The sequence below is a fragment of the Anolis sagrei genome, chromosome 7 (assembly GCF_037176765.1).
Source record: "Anolis sagrei isolate rAnoSag1 chromosome 7, rAnoSag1.mat, whole genome shotgun sequence".
Taxonomy (NCBI): domain Eukaryota; kingdom Metazoa; phylum Chordata; class Lepidosauria; order Squamata; family Dactyloidae; genus Anolis; species Anolis sagrei.
This window is the reverse complement of record NC_090027.1, coordinates 33,611,941-33,633,037: the sequence shown is the minus strand read 5'-3', so window position 1 is coordinate 33,633,037 and position 21,097 is coordinate 33,611,941. Positions and strand designations below refer to the sequence as shown.

Below are 21,097 nucleotides of genomic sequence, written 5' to 3'. Positions count from 1 at the left end.
AAGGCTTAGGTAACTCGTGACAATGAATTGACCCAGACTTGGATTGTTTAATTAATTGTTTTTAATTAACTGTTATAATGTTTCCAATGTATATGTTGAATGTTTTATGATGCTGATGACATCGTATGGTGCTTGTTGTCAAGCCACAACCGAGGGGCCACAGCTGAGAAGGCCCTATCCCTCGACCCTGTTGGACCATTTGAAGCTTCCGAACAGTCTTCAAAGGCAACCCCACGTAGAGAGCGTTGCAGTAGTCTATACAGGATGAAACCAGAGCGTGGACCACCGTGGCCAAGTCAGACTTCCCAAGGAATGGGCGCAGCTGGTGCACAAGTTTTACTCTTGCGTGGCAGAAGGGGATTGGACTGCATGCCCCTGGGGGTCCCTTCCGAATCCAGAAATCTATCTATCTATTTAATCTAGCCCAACCCAAGATTATAAACTGTTATGGTATATGCATAACACAGTTAAATCTGTTAAGGGTACACATACACTTCCGTAACATTCCAAAATTATAAGACACTAGCTGTGCCCTGCCACGCGTTGCTGTGGCCTATAGTAAAACTTATCAAAGTTGAGGTAGATATCTGGACTATTATGAAAGAGAGGTCCTTACCTATTCCTTCCCCCTTTTCCTCCCCCTTTCTCTCCTTTCTTCCTTCTCTACCTCTTTCTTTCTTTCCTTCTTTCACTACTTGGTTTCATCCTTCTCTCTTTCTTTCATTCCCTCCCCCTTTCTTCCTTTGTCTTTCTTCCCTTCCTTGTTTGCTTCCTTCTTTCTCTTTTTATTTCCTTTTATTTCACCACCATCATAACAATAACAATAATGCAATGCATTGCCTCTGGGACCTGACACCTCTCCCATTCCCCCTAAAAGGGTCTCATAGGAATAATAGCATAATAATAATAATAGAAATAACAACCTTTACCCGCCACGTGTTGCTGTGGCCAACCTTCCCTCTTTCTCTCCTTTCCCTCCCTCCCTCCCTCCTTCCTTCCTTCCTTCCTTCCTTCCTTCCTTCCTTCCTTCCTTCCTTCCCTCCCTCCCATCTTTCCTTCTCCTCTTCCTTCTCTATCTCTTTCCTTCCTTCCCCCTTTTTCTTTCTCTTCTGGTCTCTTTTCTTCCTTCTCTCTTTCCTTCTTTCCTTCCCTCCCCCTTTCTCTACATCTTCTCCCTTCCTTCACTCCTTCCTTCCTTCCTTCCTTCCTTCCTTCCTTCCTTCCTTCCTTCCCTCCCTCCCATCTTTCCTTCTCCTCTTCCTTCTCTATCTCTTTCCTTCCTTCCCCCTTTTTCTTTCTCTTCTGGTCTCTTTTCTTCCTTCTCTCTTTCCTTCTTTCCCTCCCTCCCTCTTTCTCTACATCTTCCCCCTTCCTTCACTCCCTCTTTCCTTCCTTCATTCCCTTTTTTCTTTCCTTCTCTCCTTCCTTCCTTCCTTCCCCCTTTTTCTTTCTCTTCTGGTCTCTTTTCTTCCTTCTCTCTTTCCTTCTTTCCTTCCCTCCCTCTTTCTCTACATCTTTGCCCTTCCTTCACTCCCTCTTTCCTTCATTCATTCCCTTTTTTCTTTCCTTCTCTCCTTCCTTCCTTCCCCCTTTTTCTCCCCCCCTCTGTCTCTCATTTCTTCCTTCTCTACCTCTTTCCTTCCTTCCCCCTTTTTCTTTCTCTTCTGCTGTCTCTCTTTTCTTTCCTTCCATCTTTCCTTTTCTTCTTCCTTCTTTCTCTAACTTTCCTTCCTTTCCCCTTTTTCTTTACCTCCCTTTCACTTTCTTCCTTCTTTCCTTCCTTCCTGTCTTTCCTGGATTTTGACAGGGCAGGAAGGGGCGGGGTGGGGTTTGGAGGTGGCGTGAAGTAAAAGGAGGTAAGATTGGGGCAGGGGAGTGATGGAGCATGGGATTGTGTGTGTGTGTGTGGCGGCGGGGGGAGTGATGGAGCATGGGGTTGCGTGTATGTGTGCGGCGGCGGGGGGAGTGGAGTTGCGTGTGTGTGTGCGGTGGCGGGGGGAGTGGGGTTGTGTGTGTGTGTGCGGCAGCGGGGGGAGTGATGGAGCGTGGGGTTGCGTGTGTGTGTGCGGCGGCGGGGGAGAGTGATGGAGTGTGGGGTTGCGTGTGTGTGTGGCAGCGGGGGGAGTGATGGAGCGTGGGGTTGTGTGTGTGTGCGGCGGCAGGGGAAGTGGGGTTGCGTGTGTGTGTGAGGCAGCGGGGGGAATGATGGAGCATGGGGTTGCGTGTGTGTGTGTGGCAGCGGGGGGAGTGGGGTTGCATGTGTGTGTGCAGCGGCGGGGGAGTGATGGAGCATGGGGTTGCGTGTGTGTGTGCGGCGGCGGGGGGAGTGATGGAGCGTGGGGTTGTGTGTGCGTGGGAAGCGGCGCGGCGGGGCTTGAGGTGGGCATGGCTTCCGCAGAGGGAACGTTGGCCAGAAGGCTGTGTGCGCGCGCCAGGGAACTTGCGGCTGGGCGCCAATGCACATGCTCAGTTGTTTTGCCGTTTTGTGTGTTGTTGTGTTGTTTTTCATTTTGAGTAGGTATGTTTGTACCTTGTGGGTTGTGTTATGGGCATGGGAATTTTGGTTAAATTTCGTTGGGTTTTTTTGAGTTTTGTTGTTTTGCCGTTTTGTGAGTGTGTTGTTGTGTTGTTTTTCATTTTGAGTAGATATGTTTGTACCTTGTGGGTTGTGTTATGGGCATGGGAATTTTGGTTAAGTTTCGTTGGTTTTTTTTAGTTTTGTTGTTTTGCCGTTTTGTGAGTGTGTTGTTGTGTTGTTTTTCATTTTGAGTAGATATGTTTGTACCTTGTGGGTTGTGTTATGGGCATGGGAATTTTGGTTAAGTTTCGTTGGGGTTTTTTTGAGTTTTGCTGTCCCGTTGAACCAACCTAACAGATTTATATATATAGATCAAGGGGGCCTATGTAAGGGAAAGGAGATGAAGATTTATTTATTTATTTATTTATTTAAAATCAACTATACTGCAAATGCTTATTTTGCGTAATGGGTTGAGCCGCCCCTGCACGTAGGCATCTGGACTTTCATCTGCACCTTACTTTATTTCTTTTACTTTAGGCAGGTTAGTGGACTTTTTCTTGCCCTTGCAAGGATATGAATCATTAACTGGTCATGCAAATGAATCAGTCAATTGGCTTGCTTATATCAGGATTCCAGAGTGGACAATTCTCCCTCATGTGGTCAACCTCATTAACAGCAAGGTATCGTCTAGCCTCAGTCAGTCACTTCATAGCTGCTACGATCCTTTTATGTTCAGTAAGGAGTGATGTCATCAACTGTTGACAGTCCTGCCATGTAGGGTCATGTGTGTTGATGATGTTGACATCTGCCATTGGCCCTGGGTCTGTGGAGAAGACCCTCGTTTTTTCCTAATTTCTTTCTTCCCTTCCCTTTTTGTCTTCCTTCCTTTTTTCATTTCTCTCCCCCTTTCTTTTCTTTATTGTTTCTTCCTTCTTTCCTCAAAGGGATTCATAGAATCATAAAGTTGGAAGAGACCTCATGAGCCATCCAGTCCAACCCCCTGCCAAGCAGGAAAATTGCATTCAAAGCACCCCCGACAGATGGCCATCCAGCCTCTGTTTAAAACCTCTAGAGAATGAGCCTCCACACACTCCGGGACAGAGAGTTTCACTGCTGAACGGCTCTCACAGTCAGGAAGTTCTCCCTAATGTTCATTTCTTGTAGTCTGAAGCCATTGTTCCATTGAGTCCTAGTCTCCAGGGCAGCAGAAAGCAAGCTTGCTCCCTCCTCCCCATGACTTCCCCTCATATATTTATACATGGTCCTCATCAGGTCTCATCTGCAGACTAAACATGCCCAGCTCTTTAAGCCGCTCATCATAGGGCTTGTTCTCCAGACCCTTGATCATTTTAGTGGCTCTCCTCTGGACACATTCCATCTTGTCAATATATTTCTTCAATTGTGGTGCCCAGAATTGGACACAATTGAATGAATGAAGGGGAAATACAGTAAAGCGGTGCAGTATCTCAATGTGACTACTGGGGGTGGCACAGGGCCTGGCCGTCAAAGTCCTTTATAACTCTAGGATTCTATAATACTAATCACATACTGAAAAATCTCTCCTTCCCCATCCAGTGCTGATGATGCTAAAGAACTTATAGCTTCCTCTGGAGGAAAAGGAGGGCCAGATGGAGAGCAACATGCAGTATAGGAAGGAACTCCTTCACCAGGGCAGGTTTTAAGGGAGGTCTATCTGTTCTCCAACTTTTCTAGCCTCAAAAGCCACCAGGTTTTGCATTTGGTGAAACATCAGTGTTGCCTCTGCAACACATTACAACTCCTTTTTTACTTAGGCGATCCCTCGTTGCCCGAGGATGATGGTCCTCCAAGTCTTAGGTCTTGGCGGTGGGTTCGTAGGTGGAGCATGTTCCGCATCTTGATCCGCATGTTCTCCTGCAGCGAGGGCATCGGTTTCCAGGTGGAAGGCTGTAATGAATCCCTTACCTTAGCTGGCTGGCTGAAGCCTAAGGGAGTAAGCCTGGCGAAGCCACGACATCCATTTGAGAAAAGGGAGCCAGGTGAAAGCCATTTTAGTTAGGTTTTCATTGAGGGGGCATGTTCAAATCTTCGAGGGAAAATAGGGAGGCTAGGATTGGCTAGAAAGGTGGGGGCAGAGCCTAAGTGGTCTAGAGAAAAAAGTGTCCTTTTAAAACAAAGGCTGGAAGTCCCAGTTAGTCAGTTGAAGTTGGAGTTCGGGTGTTAGAATGAGAGGAAGAGTTGGTGTTAGTTCAGAGTGAGTTTGGGTTTTAAGGAGAAGATTGAGTTAGTCTTTTGTGAGGTATTCAGAGTAGCTATTAGTAGATAGCTAGAGTACTGTTGTGGAGCAGTGCCCAGTTAGTGGACTGTTCAATTCCAAGGGAAGTCTAGTTCTGGGTATCTTTGGCTAGATTCCTAAAGATCAGTTTTGGGGAGTTACTGTCAGAGATTAATTTCCTGAAGTAATTTTCTGTGGTGGAACTTTGAAGACTAGTAACCCAGAAGTATTTAAGATTTTATGCCAGAACTTTATGAAACCATTAAGCATTTGTACCTGAATTTATTCAAGCCTGTTCAATAAACATTCTTGTTCGGTTATTAACTTATACCAGCCTCATTGTGTGTACCTTTGTGGTCAAAGTATTCTTAAAGTCAGTTTCACAGCAGCCACTAAGAAACTATAGTGGCCCAGTGTGTGTTACAGAACAAACTCACAATATTACCTCAGCCTGATTATTATTGGAATGGTGGCAGTGGAATTCAATTGAAGAATCATTTTAAATCTCTCAAGTTTAGGGTTTCCCAGTTCCTACCTTTTAAAATACTAAGTGTCTCTCCCCTTCTTGTGATAAACTCCCTGGATATATTTCAGTGGGATATATTTCAACAACTAATTGAAAGAGAAATTCAAATCTACACAACTGTTTTCCACAACCATACTCCCTCTTCCTTTTGATGGCTTCATATTTTTGGGTGAACATGCGTTCATTTATATTTTAGGTGGTGCCTTGGTCATTAAAGGCGTTCCCGGTCAGGTCTGGCTTAAGGCACCTCCCTCTACACATTTCTCCCTTTCACCCTTCATTTGTGCCTCTTTGAATTCTGCAGCACTGGTGGTCACAGCTGACCTCCCGTTAGAGCACTTAAGAGAACAGCAGGTACCTTTAACTACTCCAAAGGAACTCTCCTTCACTTTCCTGCAGTACCCCATATCAATGTGCTACTTACCGCCATAGTGTTATTTTACAAAGCAGGAACGAATTTACCTTTAGCTTTATTTTTAAAATTGTAGACAAATCACATGATGATGTCACACCATAATTACTTTATTACAGCTTTATTTTAATTAGAAAAACAAAGGGTTGATTTTAATGAAGCATAACGAGACCAATGCAGGCCGGCATCTTCACTCATTCTTCATCGGAGGCGTTTAAGAGGAAAGCGCAGCTGTCTTTTGTGTTCTTCTGTTTCTGGAGGCTGAGCCGGATCTGTATTCGTCTATTGCTTGTTCTACATCTCTGGACAAAGCTATGGACAGGGACAAAAATAACTCTCATTGGTACTATGAAAAGTCATTTTTCTGGCAAGGCAGCTGGAGAGCAGCACGCTTACTTCCAATTCCTGTCTCATGTCTAATTGACAGCAAGAAATCTTTAGTTATTGCTAAAGGAAATTAGTATTTGCAATTGTAACCAATGACACAGCCCAACAAAAATATTATTTTTCTTGCTGCCTTGGATTTTTGGCCTGTTCTTAGGGTCATTTGGGGATTCAGAAAAGTGCTTTGGATGGACGATATCAGCTCTCGTTTCTTAGATATCTTATCGTTTTCTATGGGTGACTGGTAGATGCCATGTGTTCTGGATCTCAAAAGCTACAGCTGAGATGGGGAAACTGATGCCATTTTTGGAATCCACAGATGAAATATACCCAGAAATCAGGCTAACATTTGAGGCACCAAAATGTGTTTGGGCCAGTGATATTTGTTTGGTGTTTTGTAATGAATTCCTTTTGCGATTATTAAATTGCAGTGACTCCTGTGGTTCTCTTTGCCATTTCCCCCCAAAATACCTTTGACTGGGTTGTTGTAGGTTTTTTGGGCTAAATAATAATAATAATGATAATAATAATAATTTTTGGTCGTGTCAGGAGAGACTTGAGAAACTGCAAGTCGCTTCTGGTGTGAGAGAATTGGCCATCTGTAATGACATTGCCCAGCGGTTGCCCAGATTTTTTGATGTTTTTACCATCCTTGTGGGAGGCTTCTCTCATGTCCCCACACGAGGAGCTGGAGCTAACAGAGGGAGCTCATCCGCACTCTCCCCGGATTTGAACCTGTGACCTGTTGGTCTTCAGTCCTACTGGCACAGGGGTTTAACCCATTGCGCCACCGGGGGCTCCTAATAATAATAATAATAATAATAATAATAATAGTAATAATAATAAACTTTATTTATACACTGCCACCATCTCCCCCAATGGGGACACAGGGCGGCTTACATGAGGCCAAGCCCAAATAACAAATTACAACAGAGTAAAACCAAAAACACAAACAACATCATAAATTACATAATAATAAAAGAAAAAAACATATAAATACATTAGCAATATAAAATTACAATCACAGCGGCAATGGGCGGGTCACAGGTGCAGAATAAAATGATTAAAAAAGATTAAAAACTCGGGTGAGCTAAAAGGAGGGGCAGGTTAATTGCAAGGGGAGCTCAATTAAAAATGAGGTTTTGGAACCAAGCTTTCCCACAAAGGCGGGGGGAGGGGGGCATGTACTTCAATGACAAAAACATTGCGGCTGAGTGATAGTGTGAGGTTGTGTACCTACTCACCAAAGGGGCAGTGGAAGAGCCAGGTTTTGAGGTTCCTTTTAAAGGTTTCTAGGGTATGAACTTTCCTAATCTCTCCAGGGAAAGAGTTCCAGAGTTGGGGAGCCACAGAGGAGAAGGCTGTCTCCCTTGTGCCCACAAGGCGAGCTTGTGAAACTGGCAGGGGCGAAAGGAGGGCTATATGGCCATATTCTAGAAGTATTCTCTCATGACGTTTTGCCTGCATCTATGGCAAGCATCCTCAGAGGTTGTGAAGGCCTCATAACCTCTGAGGATGCTTGTCATATATGTAGGTGAAACGTCAGGAGAGAATACTTCTAGAATATGGCCATATAGCCCAAAAAACCTACAACAACCTAGTGATTCCAGCCATGAAACCTTTGACAATACCTTTGACTATTTTACAAGGCGAGGCTGTTGCAATGCCCTTTTCACGTTTGCTCCTGCTTTATGATAATTGCTGATCATGTGGAGCAATGCCATCTTGTGTAAATAAAACTAGATTGGAGCGAAATGAACCAATATCCCAGAAAACATACCATTGGACCAGAGTATAAATGACAGTCACCATAGCGATAGCTACGGCAATGTGCCAGCAGAAGCACATGGTGATGAACATCATGTTTTCATGGTCAGCCTCATCCCAGGTTGGCCCTCCAAATGGTGGATACAACACAAAGCCAATCTGGATAGGAAAGAAACATGTATGATCTTCTATGCAAAAACATAGAGGCATGATATTGATAATGATATTATAATGTAATACAATATAATACTACTACTAATAATAATACAGTATAATAATATTGATTACAGATTTTATATTACATATAATATTACTAATAATATTACAGTATAGTTGTATGGCACAATATAGTAATATATAATGCTAGTATTGTGCTATGCTAATAATATAACATTGTATATACATGCAATATTGATAATATTATAATGTAATTCAATTTAATACTACTAATAATAATACAATATAATATTGTCAGTTCTGGGTTCAAAAGGGTTGGGAAAATACGATTAAACAACCCAAACACCATTAGTAGGTATTAAGGCAACTTTGAATATTTTTTTAAATGAGCCATTGATGGCCAGATGCTCCAAGGTCCAATGATAGTCTCAGATGTCAAGTGGTTGTCCATCCCCGCCATCACAGGAGCATTTGAAGGTTTGGCTCAAAGTGCCTTCTGGCAACTTGTGTGGAGCCACTGGGCCACTTTGACAACACTGGAGGCAACCCAGTCCCAACAAGGCATTCCAAGGGTGGCCAACCTGCCAAAACCAGGTTCCTTGCACAAAGCAGAGGGTGGTGCGGAGGAGCTCCAGGATAACGTTATCTCGCAGGAAGATTTCCAACAGAATGCTTGCGCTGGTAGCAAAGATAGCAATCAACAGCAGAGCGTGGATGTGTTGGTCCAGCATTGGCCGGTTCTGGACGTGGAAGTAGAGGAGGACACCTGTTGAAATGGACATCATCTTCAGAAATGCAGGCATTCAAAAAAGAGGATATAGACTTGGAAGAGATCATAAGGACCATCTAGTCAAACCCCCAGCCAGGCAGGAAAACACCATCAAAGAACCCCTGGAAGATGGCCATCAAGTCAGCGTTTAAAAGCCTCCAAAGTAGGAGCCTCCACTACACTCCGTGATTGAGAGTTCCACTGTTGAACAGCTCTTCTTATAGCCAAGAAGTTTTTCCTAACGTTCGGATGGACTCTTTTTTCCTGCAATTTGAACCCATTGCTCTGATGGTCAGTAGTTATATTTATATTATTAACTAGCTGTGCCCTGCCACGCGTTGCTGTGGCCTATAGTAAAACTTATCAAAGTTGAGGTAGATATCTGGACTATTATGAAAGAGAGGTCCCTACCTATTCCTTCCCCCTTTTCCTCCCCCTTTCTCTCCTTTCTTCCTTCTCTATCTCTTTCTTTCTTTCACTACTTGGTTTCATCCTTCTCTCTTTCCTTCATTCCATCCCCCTTTCTTCCTTTGCCTTTCTTCCCTCCCTGTTTGCTTCCTTCTTTCACTTTTTATTTCCTTTTATTTTACCACCATCATAACAATAACAATAATGCAATGCATTGCCTCTGGGACCTGACACCTCTCCCATTCCCCCTAAAAGGGTCTCAGAGGAACAATAGCATAATAATAATAATAATAGAAATAACAACCTTTACCCGCCACGTGTTGCTGTGGCCAATCTTCCCTCTTTCTCTCCTTCTTTCCCTCCTTCCTTCCTTCCTTCCTTCCTTCCCTCCCATCTTTCCTTCTCCTCTTCTTTCTCTATCTCTTTCCTTCCTTCCCCCTTTTTCTTTCTTTTCTGCTGTCTCTCTTTTCTTTCCTTCCATCTTTCCTTTTCTTTCCTTTTCTTCTTCCTTCTTTCTCTAACTTTCCTTCCTTCCCCCTTTTTCTTTACCTCCCTTTCTCTTTCTTCCTTCTTTCCTTCCTTCCTGTCTTTCCTAGATTTTGACAGGGCGGGAAGGGGCGGGGTGGGGTTTGGAGGGGGCGTGAAGTAAAAGGAGGTAAGATTGGGGTGGGGGAGTGATGGAGCATGGGGTTGTGTGTGTGTGTGCAGCGGCGGGGGGAGTGATGGAGCGTGGGGTTGCGTGTGTGTGTGCAGCGGCAGGGGAGTGGGGTTGCGTGTGTGCGTGCGGCAGCGGGGGAAGTGATGGAGTGTGGGGTTGCGTGTGTGTGTGCGGCGGCGGGGGGAGTGGGGTTGCGTGTGTGTGTGCGGCGGCGGGGGGAGTGATGGAGTGTGGGGTTGTGTGTGTGTGTGCGGCAGGGGTGTGTGTGTGTGTGGGAAGCGGCGCGGCAGGGCTTGGAGTGGGCATGGTTTCCGCAGAGGGAACGTTGGCCGGAAGGGCATGTGCGCGCGCCAGGGAACTTGCGGCTGGGCGCCAATGCGCATGCTCAGTTGTTTTGCCGTTTTGTGAGTGTGTTGTTGTGTTGTTTTTCATTTTGAGTAGATACGTTTGTACCTTGTGGGTTGTGTTATGGGCATGGGAATTTTGGTTAAGTTTCGTTGGGGTTTTTTTGAGTTTTTTTTTTGTCGTTTTGAGTGTGTTGTTGTGTTGTTTTTCATTTTGAGTAATATGTTTGTACCTTGTGGGTTGTGTTATGAGCATGGGAATTTTGGTTAAGTTTCGTTGGTTTTTTTTAGAGTTTTATCCTTTTGCCGTTTTGTGAGTGTGTTGTTGTGTTGTTTTTCATTTTGAGTAGATATGTTTGTACCTTGTGGGTTGTGTTATGGGCACGGGAATTTTGGTTAAGTTTCGTTGGGGGATTTTTGAGTTTTGTTGTTTTGCCGTTTTGTGAGTGTGTTGTTGTGTTGTTTTTCATTTTGAGTAGATATGTTTGTACCTTGTGGGTTGTGTTATGGGCACGGGAATTTTGGTTAAGTTTCATTGGGGGATTTTTGAGTTTTGTTGTTTTGCCGTTTTGTGAGTGTGTTGTTGTGTTGTTTTTCATTTTGAGTAGATATGTTTGTACCTTGTGGGTTGTGTTATGGGCATGGGAATTTTGGTTAAGTTTCGTTGGGGGGTTTTTGAGTTTTGTTTCCTCGTTGGATGCCCCTAACAAATCTATATATATAGATGTTCTAAATGTACTAAGTTTGTATGAAAATGTGACTTCTATTTCCTGTGCTGGTCTATGACCGAAATAAATTATTTGATTTCCTCTGCTGGTCTCTAGAGCAGCAAAAAACAAGATCTTCCCCTTCACAATGTGACATCCTTTCAAATATTTAAATACATTTAAATATTTAAATATTTAAATATATTTAAATATTTAAATATATTTAAATATTTAAATATAATAATTATTAGGCTTCTTTTCTCCAAGCTAAACGGACCCAGCTCGCTCAGATGTTCCTCATAAGGCTTGTGTTGGCCCATGTTCAGCTTCTGGTCTACTAAGACTTCTAGATCCCTTTCACAGAGAAGCCAGGTATCAACCATCTATGCATTTAATGTTTATTGCCATAGTATAGTACTGTTCATTTTGTTAGTATGGGTCAATGAGCTCTCAAATCCATGAAGGCCATTTGGGCTCTGTTCCTGTCCTCTAGGGTAGTAGTTCTCCCTCCCTGTTTGGTGTCACCTGTAAACTTGATCAGCCTGCCTTCTATTCCATCATCTAAGCCACCAATAAAGTTGTTGAATAGTATTGGGCCCACGACCGAACCCTGTGGTATCTCACTGGTCACCTCCCTGTAAGACAGTGTTTCCCATCCTGTGGGTCCCCAGATGTTTTGGACTTCACCTCCCAGAAATCCTAATAGCTGGTAAACTGGCTGGGATTTCTGGGAGTTGTAGACCAAAACACCTGGGGACCCATAGGTTGAGAACTACTGCTGTAGATGTAGGAAAGGAGCCATTGGGAAGCATCATTTGGGTTTGACCAGTCAAACCATTCCCAATCCACCTATCAACAGCATTGTTTGGTCCACTGCTGACATCAGTTCTAAGTCTTTTGCTACCAGAAACAAGCTTTCCTAGATTTTTCTACCCTTCTTTTCTCCTACTGGAAAGAGAAAACAAAAGCAGAATCATCAAGAGTGAAAGAGGAGGTAGTTACACAATGTCAAGGAGCCACCCAAAATCACTGCAGTAGTATCAACCTTCAACAAAGAGGGCAATGGCCAGCATGAGCCGATCCAGCCCTAGAGGCAGCCTGGCTGGGCAATAGGTGAGGACATCCACAACTCCCGACAGGACAAAGAACAGGTACATGGTGCAGTGCTGCCAGTTCATCATCTTCACCCAACTCCATGGATCTCTGGTGTAGAGGTACAAGTGGGGACCATCCGGAACAAACTGCTCACCAAGGATCCCTAAAGAATAGAGAGGAAAAACATGGATGGATCCATGTGGAAGGATGATTTGTCCAAAGGCCATCTTGGAATTGAGAAGCAGAGAGTTTGTGCATTCGATTTTGGATGACTTCCAGAATTCACCATGTTGTTGTCAACTGGGAAATTCTGGGAGATAACAGATGAAAAAATACATTTCTCTGTGTAACGGGCTCAGCTTCTTAATCTTTCTCAACCACTGACAAATAGAAACTTTTCTGTCATTTATCTCAGGAGAAAGGTAACTTTTCTATTACATCAAAAATAATGCAATGATTGTCTGTTTGTTTTTGACATGTGTGCGGGGCTTGATGAATCCAAAGCTGGAGTTAAAATTGATGTAAGAAACATTAATAACCATAGGTATGCAGATGATACTACTTTGATGGCTGAAAGCGAGGAGGAGCTGAGGAGACTTCTAACCAAGGAGAAAGAAGAAAGTGCAAAAGCTGGGTTGCAGTTAAACATTAAAAAAAAAAACCAAGATGATGGCCACTAGACTGATTGGTAACTGGCAAATAGAGGGAGAAAACGTGGAGGCAGTGACAGATTTTGTTTTTCTAGGTGCAAAGATGACTGCAGACGCAGACTGTGGCCAGGAAATCAGAAAACATTGACCAATGGTGTTTGATGGTGACCCTAGAATAGTTAAGAGGGGAGGCATCACGATGGCAACGAAGATCCACATAGTTAAAGCAATGGTATTCCCCGTAGTAACCTATGGATGTTGGAGCTGGACCATAAGGAAGGCTGAGTGAAGGAAGATAGACGCTTTTGAACTGTGGTGCTGAAGGAAAATTCTGAGAGTGTCTTGGACCGCAAGAAGATCCAACCAGTCCATCCTCCAGGAAATAAAGCCCAACTGCTCATTGGAGGGAAGGATATTAGAGGCAAAGATGAAGTACTTTGGCTACATCATGAGAAGACAGGAAAGCTTGGAGAAGACATTGATGGTGGGGGAAATGGAAGGAAAAAGGAAGAGGGGCCGACCAAGGACAAGATGGATCAATGATATCCTTGAGTTTGAAGAAACTGGGGGTGACTGGCTTGACTTTGAAGGAACTGGGGATGGCCACGGCTGAGAGGGAGATTTGGTGTGGGCTGGTCACAAAGAGTCAGAAGTGACTGAATGAATAAACAACAAACATCATATTTGGTGGATCGTCATGCTTAAGCTCACCTATCACTGCAAAGATGACTTTGACGGCTCCTTCGATGATCTCCAGATGGTCAAAGCTCCGGTGTGCACGTCCCTTTTTGTTCCGTTTCATGCTGTAGTGTTTCAGTGCAAACTTCGCTGGCCACCAGAGGCCAAAGAGTAAAAAGAAACTGCCTGGAAGAGCATGACCCTTAAAGTTTGCCATTTTGATCAACCTCTGGATCCTACAAGGAAGAAATGGGAAGCCCAGTTAAGCACCTTGGCAATTGACTTCATAAAGAGAATGCTAAAAACAGTTGTGCAACAGGTTGGGAACTAGATCTATCTATCTATGATCCTTTTCCTTCCTTCTTTCTGGCAACGTGACAGCCTTTCTTCATGGCTCGAGGCAGGTTACAACATAACTAAAAAAAACACAGTCATCATAAATATTACAATATGCACATACTAAAACGTATTCATAGAAGTATGTATTTAAAATACATAGATCAACATATCAACATATAATGAGCACAAAACGTGAGTTTAAAATTCATGATTGGAACCAGGCCCTTAAACGATATAGTGTTCCCTAACTTATTGCGCAGGTTACATTCCAGGACCTTCCGCAATAAGTGAAAAACCACAATGTAGGGATGTTATATTTATTTTAATATTTATACATTATTTTAGTAGTTATACACTATTTAAAGTCTTTATTAACTTAAAATAAAGTGAAGGAAAGGGAAGAAAGGCCCTTCAAGGCTGAAGGGAGGGAGGACTGAGGAGGGAAAGCACCTCGGAGAGTGGCGGTGACAAAATTTATTTATTTCTTTATTATTTATTTATTTGCATTATTTCTACCCTGCTCATATCAGCCCGGAGGCGACTCAGAGCGGCGTACACAATCGGCACAATTCGATGCCATAAAAATACATACATTGATAAGCAAAAGAACCGTTATAGTGCAATTAGACATAAGACAGTGCATAATAACAATATTAAAAGCTAAAAACTATATCCTCTCATTCAAGTCCTTATCCGTTCCATCGTCTTGGGCCGTTCCTGGGTCATTTTCCAATTCAAGTATATTTATTCGGAGGTTCCAAATGCTTGCTCGAAGAGCCAAGTTTTTACTCTTTTCTGAAAAACCCCGCAAAACAGCAACAATTCCACGATATATATTTTAAATCAGTATTTTTTGAAAACCGTGAAACAGCGAGTCCACTAAAAGCAAACCGTGAAGTAGCGAGGGAGTACTATACAATAAGGCTAAAGCTAGCTAAAGCTAAGCCCCATCTCCATTGCCATATAATGCAGTGTGACTCAGATAATGCAGTTCAGTGCGGCTACAGATGTTTTGCTTTTATTTTGCAGATTCCAACAAGGCAAACACTACTGTATTTCTTTTATTCTAAGACACACTTCCCCCCCGTACAAACGTATCTAAAAATGGAACATATCATAGAACCAGGAGTGCCATTTATATATATGAATAAAGCTCTTTTTCTGCTAGTGGTACTGAGCTTAGTATGTGTCTTACAACCGGTGGCGTCTTACAATCTTATCGCATTGAGAAGGGAAAGCATGGGTGATCGTCCTTTCACCCTCATCACAGAATTTTGGGGTTTGTGGTTTACGGAGGAGCCTTTAACTGCAGGAGGATGCATCCAGATTTTACGTGGATTCATTCTCTAGTGTGATGAGGTCCACAAGGGCATCATCGCACTAGAGAAAAAAATCCACTTAAAATCTGGTTTCTGCCTCCTGCGATGCTCAGCAAACCCTTCCAGTATTTTCTTTTGGTCATGGGAGTTCTGTATGCCAAGTTTGGTTCAATGCCATCATTGGTGGAGTTCAGAATGCTCTTTGATTGTAGATTAACTATAAACCCCAGGAACTACAACTCCCAAATGACAAAATCAATTAACTCCCCCCCCCCCCTCCCACAACCCCAACAGTATTCAAATTTGGGCATATTGGGTTTTTGTGCCAAATTTGGTCCAGTGAATGAAAATACATCCTGCATTTCAGATATTTATATTATGATTCATAACAGTAGCAAAATTAGAGTTATGAAGTAGCAACAAAAATAATTTTAGTGTTGGGGGTCACCAAAACATGAGGAACTGTATTAGGGGGTTGCGGCATTCGGAAGGTGGAGTAACACAGCCTTAGACTCTGACCCCTGGATGGCGTGTTTAGCATTGGAATGTATAATAATTATGATTAATATGTATTAATTTTAATCCAATTTACTTTAAAGTTAACATTGTATATTTTAAGGCACTGTGGAGGTGCCACATGTAAGCCGCCTTGAGTCCCCCTTGGTGTAGAGAACGGCAGGATATAAATAAGGTTACTAAATAAATAATAAATGAATAAATTTACCAAATTCTAATTGATTCAACAAGTCTTCTTCAAATGTAGACTTATCCAATTTAAGGTGGAAAAAGAATGGGGACCCTTTCACACCACACAATTATAGCACCATGATTCCACTTGAACTGCCAAAGCAACATATTCTAGCATTGTGGGATTTCTAGGTGACCTCACTACCTCTGAGGATGATTGCCATAGATGCAGGCGAAACGTCAGGAGAAAATGCCTCTAGAACATGGCCTTATAGCCCGGAAAAACCTACAACAACCCAGCATTTAGAGTCCTTTGCCAGAATGCCTCAACTAACTATCAATCCCAGGATTTTATTGACTGCAGCTATGGCAATTACAATGAAATCATAGTGTCATAGCTGTGAAGTAAGAGGCATAGAAAGGCTCCTGGATGGGATTTTCAGGGAAGGCAGGAAACCTGGTCCATTTTAGCATGGATCTACACTATCATATAATTCAGTCTGAAGCAGATCATCTGGAATCAGAAACTGGTTTACATGGCAGTATAGTTGGGGCCATAGTTAATTATCTTTAAATTGGAGGCACTAAAAAAACACAACAATTTCTGCTGCCGTCGTTCTGGTTTGCTTGTATTTTTGAGTTATGCAAACCTGAGGCATCACTCCAGGAACAGAGAACAGTCAATTATAGTCCCGTTTTGGCCTCAGGCACCCTTTCTCTTCCACTTCCTTCCTCTTGCCAGCTTCCTTGTAAGTAAAATTTTGGAAGTGCATCAATACTAAGATGACAATTCCCAAGCTAAAAGGGAGAAATGATCCCAAGAGGATTTGCAGAATAGAGTGTCAGCTGCATTAAGATCACTCTGACCAAAAGGTCATGAGTTCGAAGCCAGCCCGGGCTGGAGTGGGTGTCCAGCCATTGTGTAGCCCGTTGTCGACCTTTGCAACCCGAAAGACAGTTGCATCTGTCAAGTAGGAAAATAAGGGACCACCTTGTGTGGGAGGCTAAATTTAACTAATTTATGAGGCCATAAAGAAAGAAGACTCCGGGGAATGTGGAATGCGGAAGAACTTCCTCGGTGTCGTCGATGGACGATGAAAAGCAGCAGCTCCCCTGGCGGCCAGAAAAAAAAGTTAAATAGCCTTTGTCTGTTAAATGTTGTTTGTCAAGCTGGCATTGAATGTTTGCCATATATGTGTTTACTGTAATCCGCCCTGAGTCCCCTGCGGGGTGAGAAGGGCAGAATATAAGAACTGTAAATAAATAAATAAATAAATAAATAGAGCTCAAATTCTGCAAACAGGAGAAGCCAGCAACCTCTGAGAAGAAGAAGAAGAAGAAGAAGAAGAAGAAGAAGAAGAAGAAGAAGAAGAAGAAAAATGGGCTCGCAAATGGAACTTTGAAATAGGAGACGGAGGGTCTGATTTTGGCAGCCCAAGAACAAGCCATTAGAACCAATGCCATCAAAGCAAGAATTGAAAAGTTGACGACAGATCCCGAATATAGACCCTGCAAGGAAGCAGATGAAACAATAGCTCACAAGAAGATTGCGCAGACAGACTACAAGCAGAAGCATAACACCATTGCTCAGATGATTCATTGGAACTTGTGCCACAAATACCATCTCCCTGCGACAAAAGGATTGGTGGGATCACAAGCTGGAAAAAGTTACAGAGAATGAACACGTCAAGCTACTCTGGGACTTCCGAATTCAGACAGACAGAGTTTTGGAGCACAATACTCCTGACCTCATGATCGTGTTAAAAAACAAAGTATGGATTGTCGATGTTGCAATCCCAGGTGAAAGCAGGATTTAAGAGAAACAACTGGAAAACCTGACACGATATGAAGATTTAAAGATTGAACTGCAAAGACTCTGACACAAGCCAGTCAAGGTGGTCCCAGTGGTGATCGGCACACTGGGTGCAGTGCCTAAAGACCTTGGCCTGCATGTAAAAATATCTTTATTGAGATTTTGCTTACAGATATTTTAAAAATGGAAAATAGGGAAGAATTGGGATTGGTAGTGGTGTATGGGTTGGGGGGGGCGGGTTGGGGGAAAGGGGGAGGGGATTAAGAGGACCATTGGGAGGCAGGAAGGGCGGTGGAGGGGGAGGGTTGAGGGAAGGGAAGATAATTTTTTTAAAAAAGAAATGTTGACTTCCACATTCGTCTTCCCTGTGTCCTAATCTTCCTTCTCTGCATCAATAAAATTATTTACAATTAGTCACTTCTCTTTTATGTCTTCATTGATCAGGAACCTATTTTTCCCTACTTAATCCGTTTTCACCTTTATAATTAGGAATCACTGTGAACTTTGTTGGGTTTTCATATATTCCTTGTACAGTGTAGTCTGTAGGTTTCAGAGGTTTTCCCCCTGAATCTTTTAAGTAGAAAGTCAGTGTATCCATGTCCATTATTTCCCATACTTTGTTCTCCCAGTCTTCTTTTGTTGCCGTTTCTTTAAGTTTCAATTTCCTTGCAAATACAGTCTTGGCGACTGTGGTCAGGTAAGTGAACAGTTTGTTTTTGTCAAGCTCGATGTTGTCATCTGTAATTCCAAGTAAGAAATATTCTGATTTGAGTTGTATTGTTGTTTGTAGGATCTTCTGGCTAGCTTCCAGTATTTTCTTGCTTTAGCGCAGGCCTACCACATATGATATAGTGTTCCCACCTGCCTTTCACACTTCCAGCATTTATTTTGGGCCTTTTTATACAGTAAACATAATTTCTGTGGGGTAATATATCAACAAAAGAACATCATGTACTAATTTTCTTTTAATTCAATTGCATAAGTATATTTTAATTTCACATTCCAGATTTGTTCCCATTCCCTCAAATGTATTGACCTGCCTATATTTCTGGACCATTTAACCATACATTCTTTTATTAATTCGGTCTCGGTAGACCATTCCAATAATTGGGAGTATATCTTAGTTACATTTTTCTTGTCCTTTTGTATTAAAGATTCCCAAATTTCATCCTTGTCTGCGAAACCTACTAGTGAGTCTTTGTTATAGTATTCTCTTAATTGTAGAAATTGAAACCATGATACGTTCTTGTGGTGTAGTGTTATCTCTTCTTGCACTTTTAACTGTATCTTCCCTCATTAGTAAGTCCCTATAGGTGGGCCACTCTGTCCAGCCTAGGAGTCTCCTTTGACCTGCTTCTGGGGGGGGGGGGAGAGGAGAGATCCATATTGGAGTTCTTGAATAAAGGTTGTTCTTATATTTCTCCCATATTCTTATGGTTGGTCTGGGGTATTTTGTTCTCGATCTTTTTAAAGTTTCTAGTAGAAGTCCTGCGCTTTTTCTTTAGAAGTGAGCCAGTTTCTTTGGTCTTTATAGGTGACCATTATGCCCTCAGACTTTTCCCACCTGAACCTAATTTGAAGTTTTTTTCCATTCTTCAGTTATGAAAAAAAATATTTCCTTCTTTTGTTCGGTGTGGTCATAAGGTATTCTTTCAGGATGGTCACCTTGCTTTCTTTGTGAAAAAGTAATGTCTTGCTATTCTTTTTTAGGATTTCATCTCGAATCCTCTTTCTAGTAAACTGAATAATTACGTCCCTAGGAACTTTATTCCTTTTGGCATAGTTAGTAGAAATTCTATAGGCCCTGTCAATTTCCTGATCCATATCCTCTGCCTCTTTTTGTAAGATGAATGCAATCATTTTCATAATTATCTGTCTGATGTTTTCCTTGGGTTCTTCCAGGATATTTCTAAACCTTAATTGAAACTCTAATTCTTTTTGCTCCAATCTTTTTGCATCTGTTCCATCTTCAAGTTTTTAACTTCTAATTTTTCAATTTTCTTTTGAATTTTTTTGAGTCGCTTCCATTTTTTGCTTTGTCTAATTTAATCTCTCTTAACTCTCCATGGACCAATTTCATTTCTGCTTTAATAGAGCCAGTGTCCTTAGATATTTTATTTTTCATACTCTGAATCACTTCCTGGAACATCCTATATTGACCCTCCTTGTTTATCCGCCATTGCATGCAATTCTTTTTGGTAGAGATCTTGTTTCTCTGCTAGTTTTTGGATTTCTCTCATAACACCTCTTAGTGTAGTCTCTTCCATTCCTGAAGCTCTCTTTTGCAACACCTTTATCTCTTTGAGGTCTTTGTCCCATTTATTTTTAAAAGTGGCCATGGTTTCTCTTGCTTCTTGTGTTTATTAATATCTTACTGACTTAAAGAGGATTTATTCTTGTGCTTCCCTAAGCAAGTAAATTGATTAGTTAGTTAATTAGTCTGCCACTTAAAATTAGTTGAGATTAGGTAGTAATTTTACTGAGTTAATTAATGGATGAATTGACTTAACTGATTTAATGATTAATTGCTGCACTTCTCCAATGAATTTATTAGTGAATTAATTGATAAATTGAATTAATTAAATCTTTTAATATTTTTAATTTAATTTAATTTGTTTATTTATTCATTTAATTAGTTGATGGGAGCAGTCTAGGTCAATTGATTTTGTTAACTCCTCTTTGATTATCCCTTTGTCCCTCTGTTTATTTGCCCCTCAAAGACAGGGTTTTCTCTATGCCTTGTAAATGCTTTATCAGTCTTTTTATTTGTGTTTCATCTAATTATGCCTGTAGAAGACCTCCTACTGTTTACCAACTATGATCTACTCTTTGTATTAATTCTTTGTCTTTTATAAGTCTTGGGTCTATCCCCTTTATCTTCTCTCTCCAATCCTGTTGTTCCACCGTTATTACTCTTAAAGATCTTACTTTTGCCTCTTTCTCCTTTCTCTTTTTCATTGCTCCCGTTGCGTGGTGTCACGTCTTTCCCTCTTCTGTCGTAGTGCGGTCTGCGTCTCTTCTCTTTGTGTTTCTTGCTCTAACAATAATATTGTACTCACTTTCTGCGATTTATAGTATGGCTCCTTCCTTCTCCTCTCCTTCTGCCCTCATTGTGGGGCCTCTTCCCTTACTTTGTACTTCTTCCTTCCTGTTTCCCATTACGCACTTCCCTTCTTCTATTCCATTACTTCTTTGCTGTTTCCTGTCTCTCTATCATACTCCTGTTTGTACTCTATGCTAGGATCTGTTTATGCTAAAACTTTCCACTAGACACAACAACTAGCTCTTCAAGGTCAGTGCGGTCTCTAGTTTTGTCATTTTTGGTCACAATATTTGAATATTTAAATAGATTAGGTGAATTAATTTAATTTAGTTTAATTATTTGTATACTCGCTGCACTTTGATTATTTTGCTTTGCTTGGTGAAGATAATCACATATTTGATTTTATTAATTTTAATCACCTGAAGATCCTTTAGTCCCTTAATTTCTTCGGCTTTCATTTGATTCTAATTAATTCCCTAGTTACATCAGATTTGAGAACAAAAACAGCAGAAGGATGTAGCTTACTTGAGGGCTCCAATTTTCCACTGC

At 41.9% G+C, this 21,097-nt stretch overlaps 1 protein-coding gene across 1 annotated transcript; it reads right to left on the bottom strand.

The window, feature by feature from the left end:
- Window positions 1–5,813: 5,813 nt before the first annotated feature.
- LOC132782757 (transmembrane protein 45B-like) lies at window positions 5,814–20,636 on the bottom strand. Its single transcript, XM_060787665.2, has 6 exons — window positions 20,434–20,636; window positions 13,381–13,583; window positions 11,970–12,182; window positions 8,620–8,804; window positions 7,875–8,020; window positions 5,814–6,022 (listed from the first exon to the last, which is right to left on the bottom strand). The coding sequence occupies exons 2-6, from the start codon at window positions 13,562–13,564 to the stop codon at window positions 5,905–5,907; spliced, it is 846 nt and encodes a 281-aa protein (XP_060643648.2). The 5' UTR covers window positions 13,565–13,583; window positions 20,434–20,636; the 3' UTR covers window positions 5,814–5,904.
- Window positions 20,637–21,097: the final 461 nt, after the last annotated feature.

What these genes read in the sequence shown, in the direction of transcription:
- LOC132782757 (XM_060787665.2), bottom strand. Translation starts at nt 13,564, where the DNA reads ATGGCAAACTTTAAGGGTCATGCTCTTCCAGGCAGTTTCTTTTTACTC. An exon ending in CATTGCCCTCTTTGTTGAAG is followed by an intron (nt 8,805 to 11,969) that starts GTTGATACTACT and finishes CCATTTCAACAG; the next exon opens with GTGTCCTCCTCTACTTCCAC. An exon ending in ATTTATACTCTGGTCCAATG is followed by an intron (nt 6,023 to 7,874) that starts GTATGTTTTCTG and finishes CCCTGTCCATAG; the next exon opens with CTTTGTCCAGAGATGTAGAA.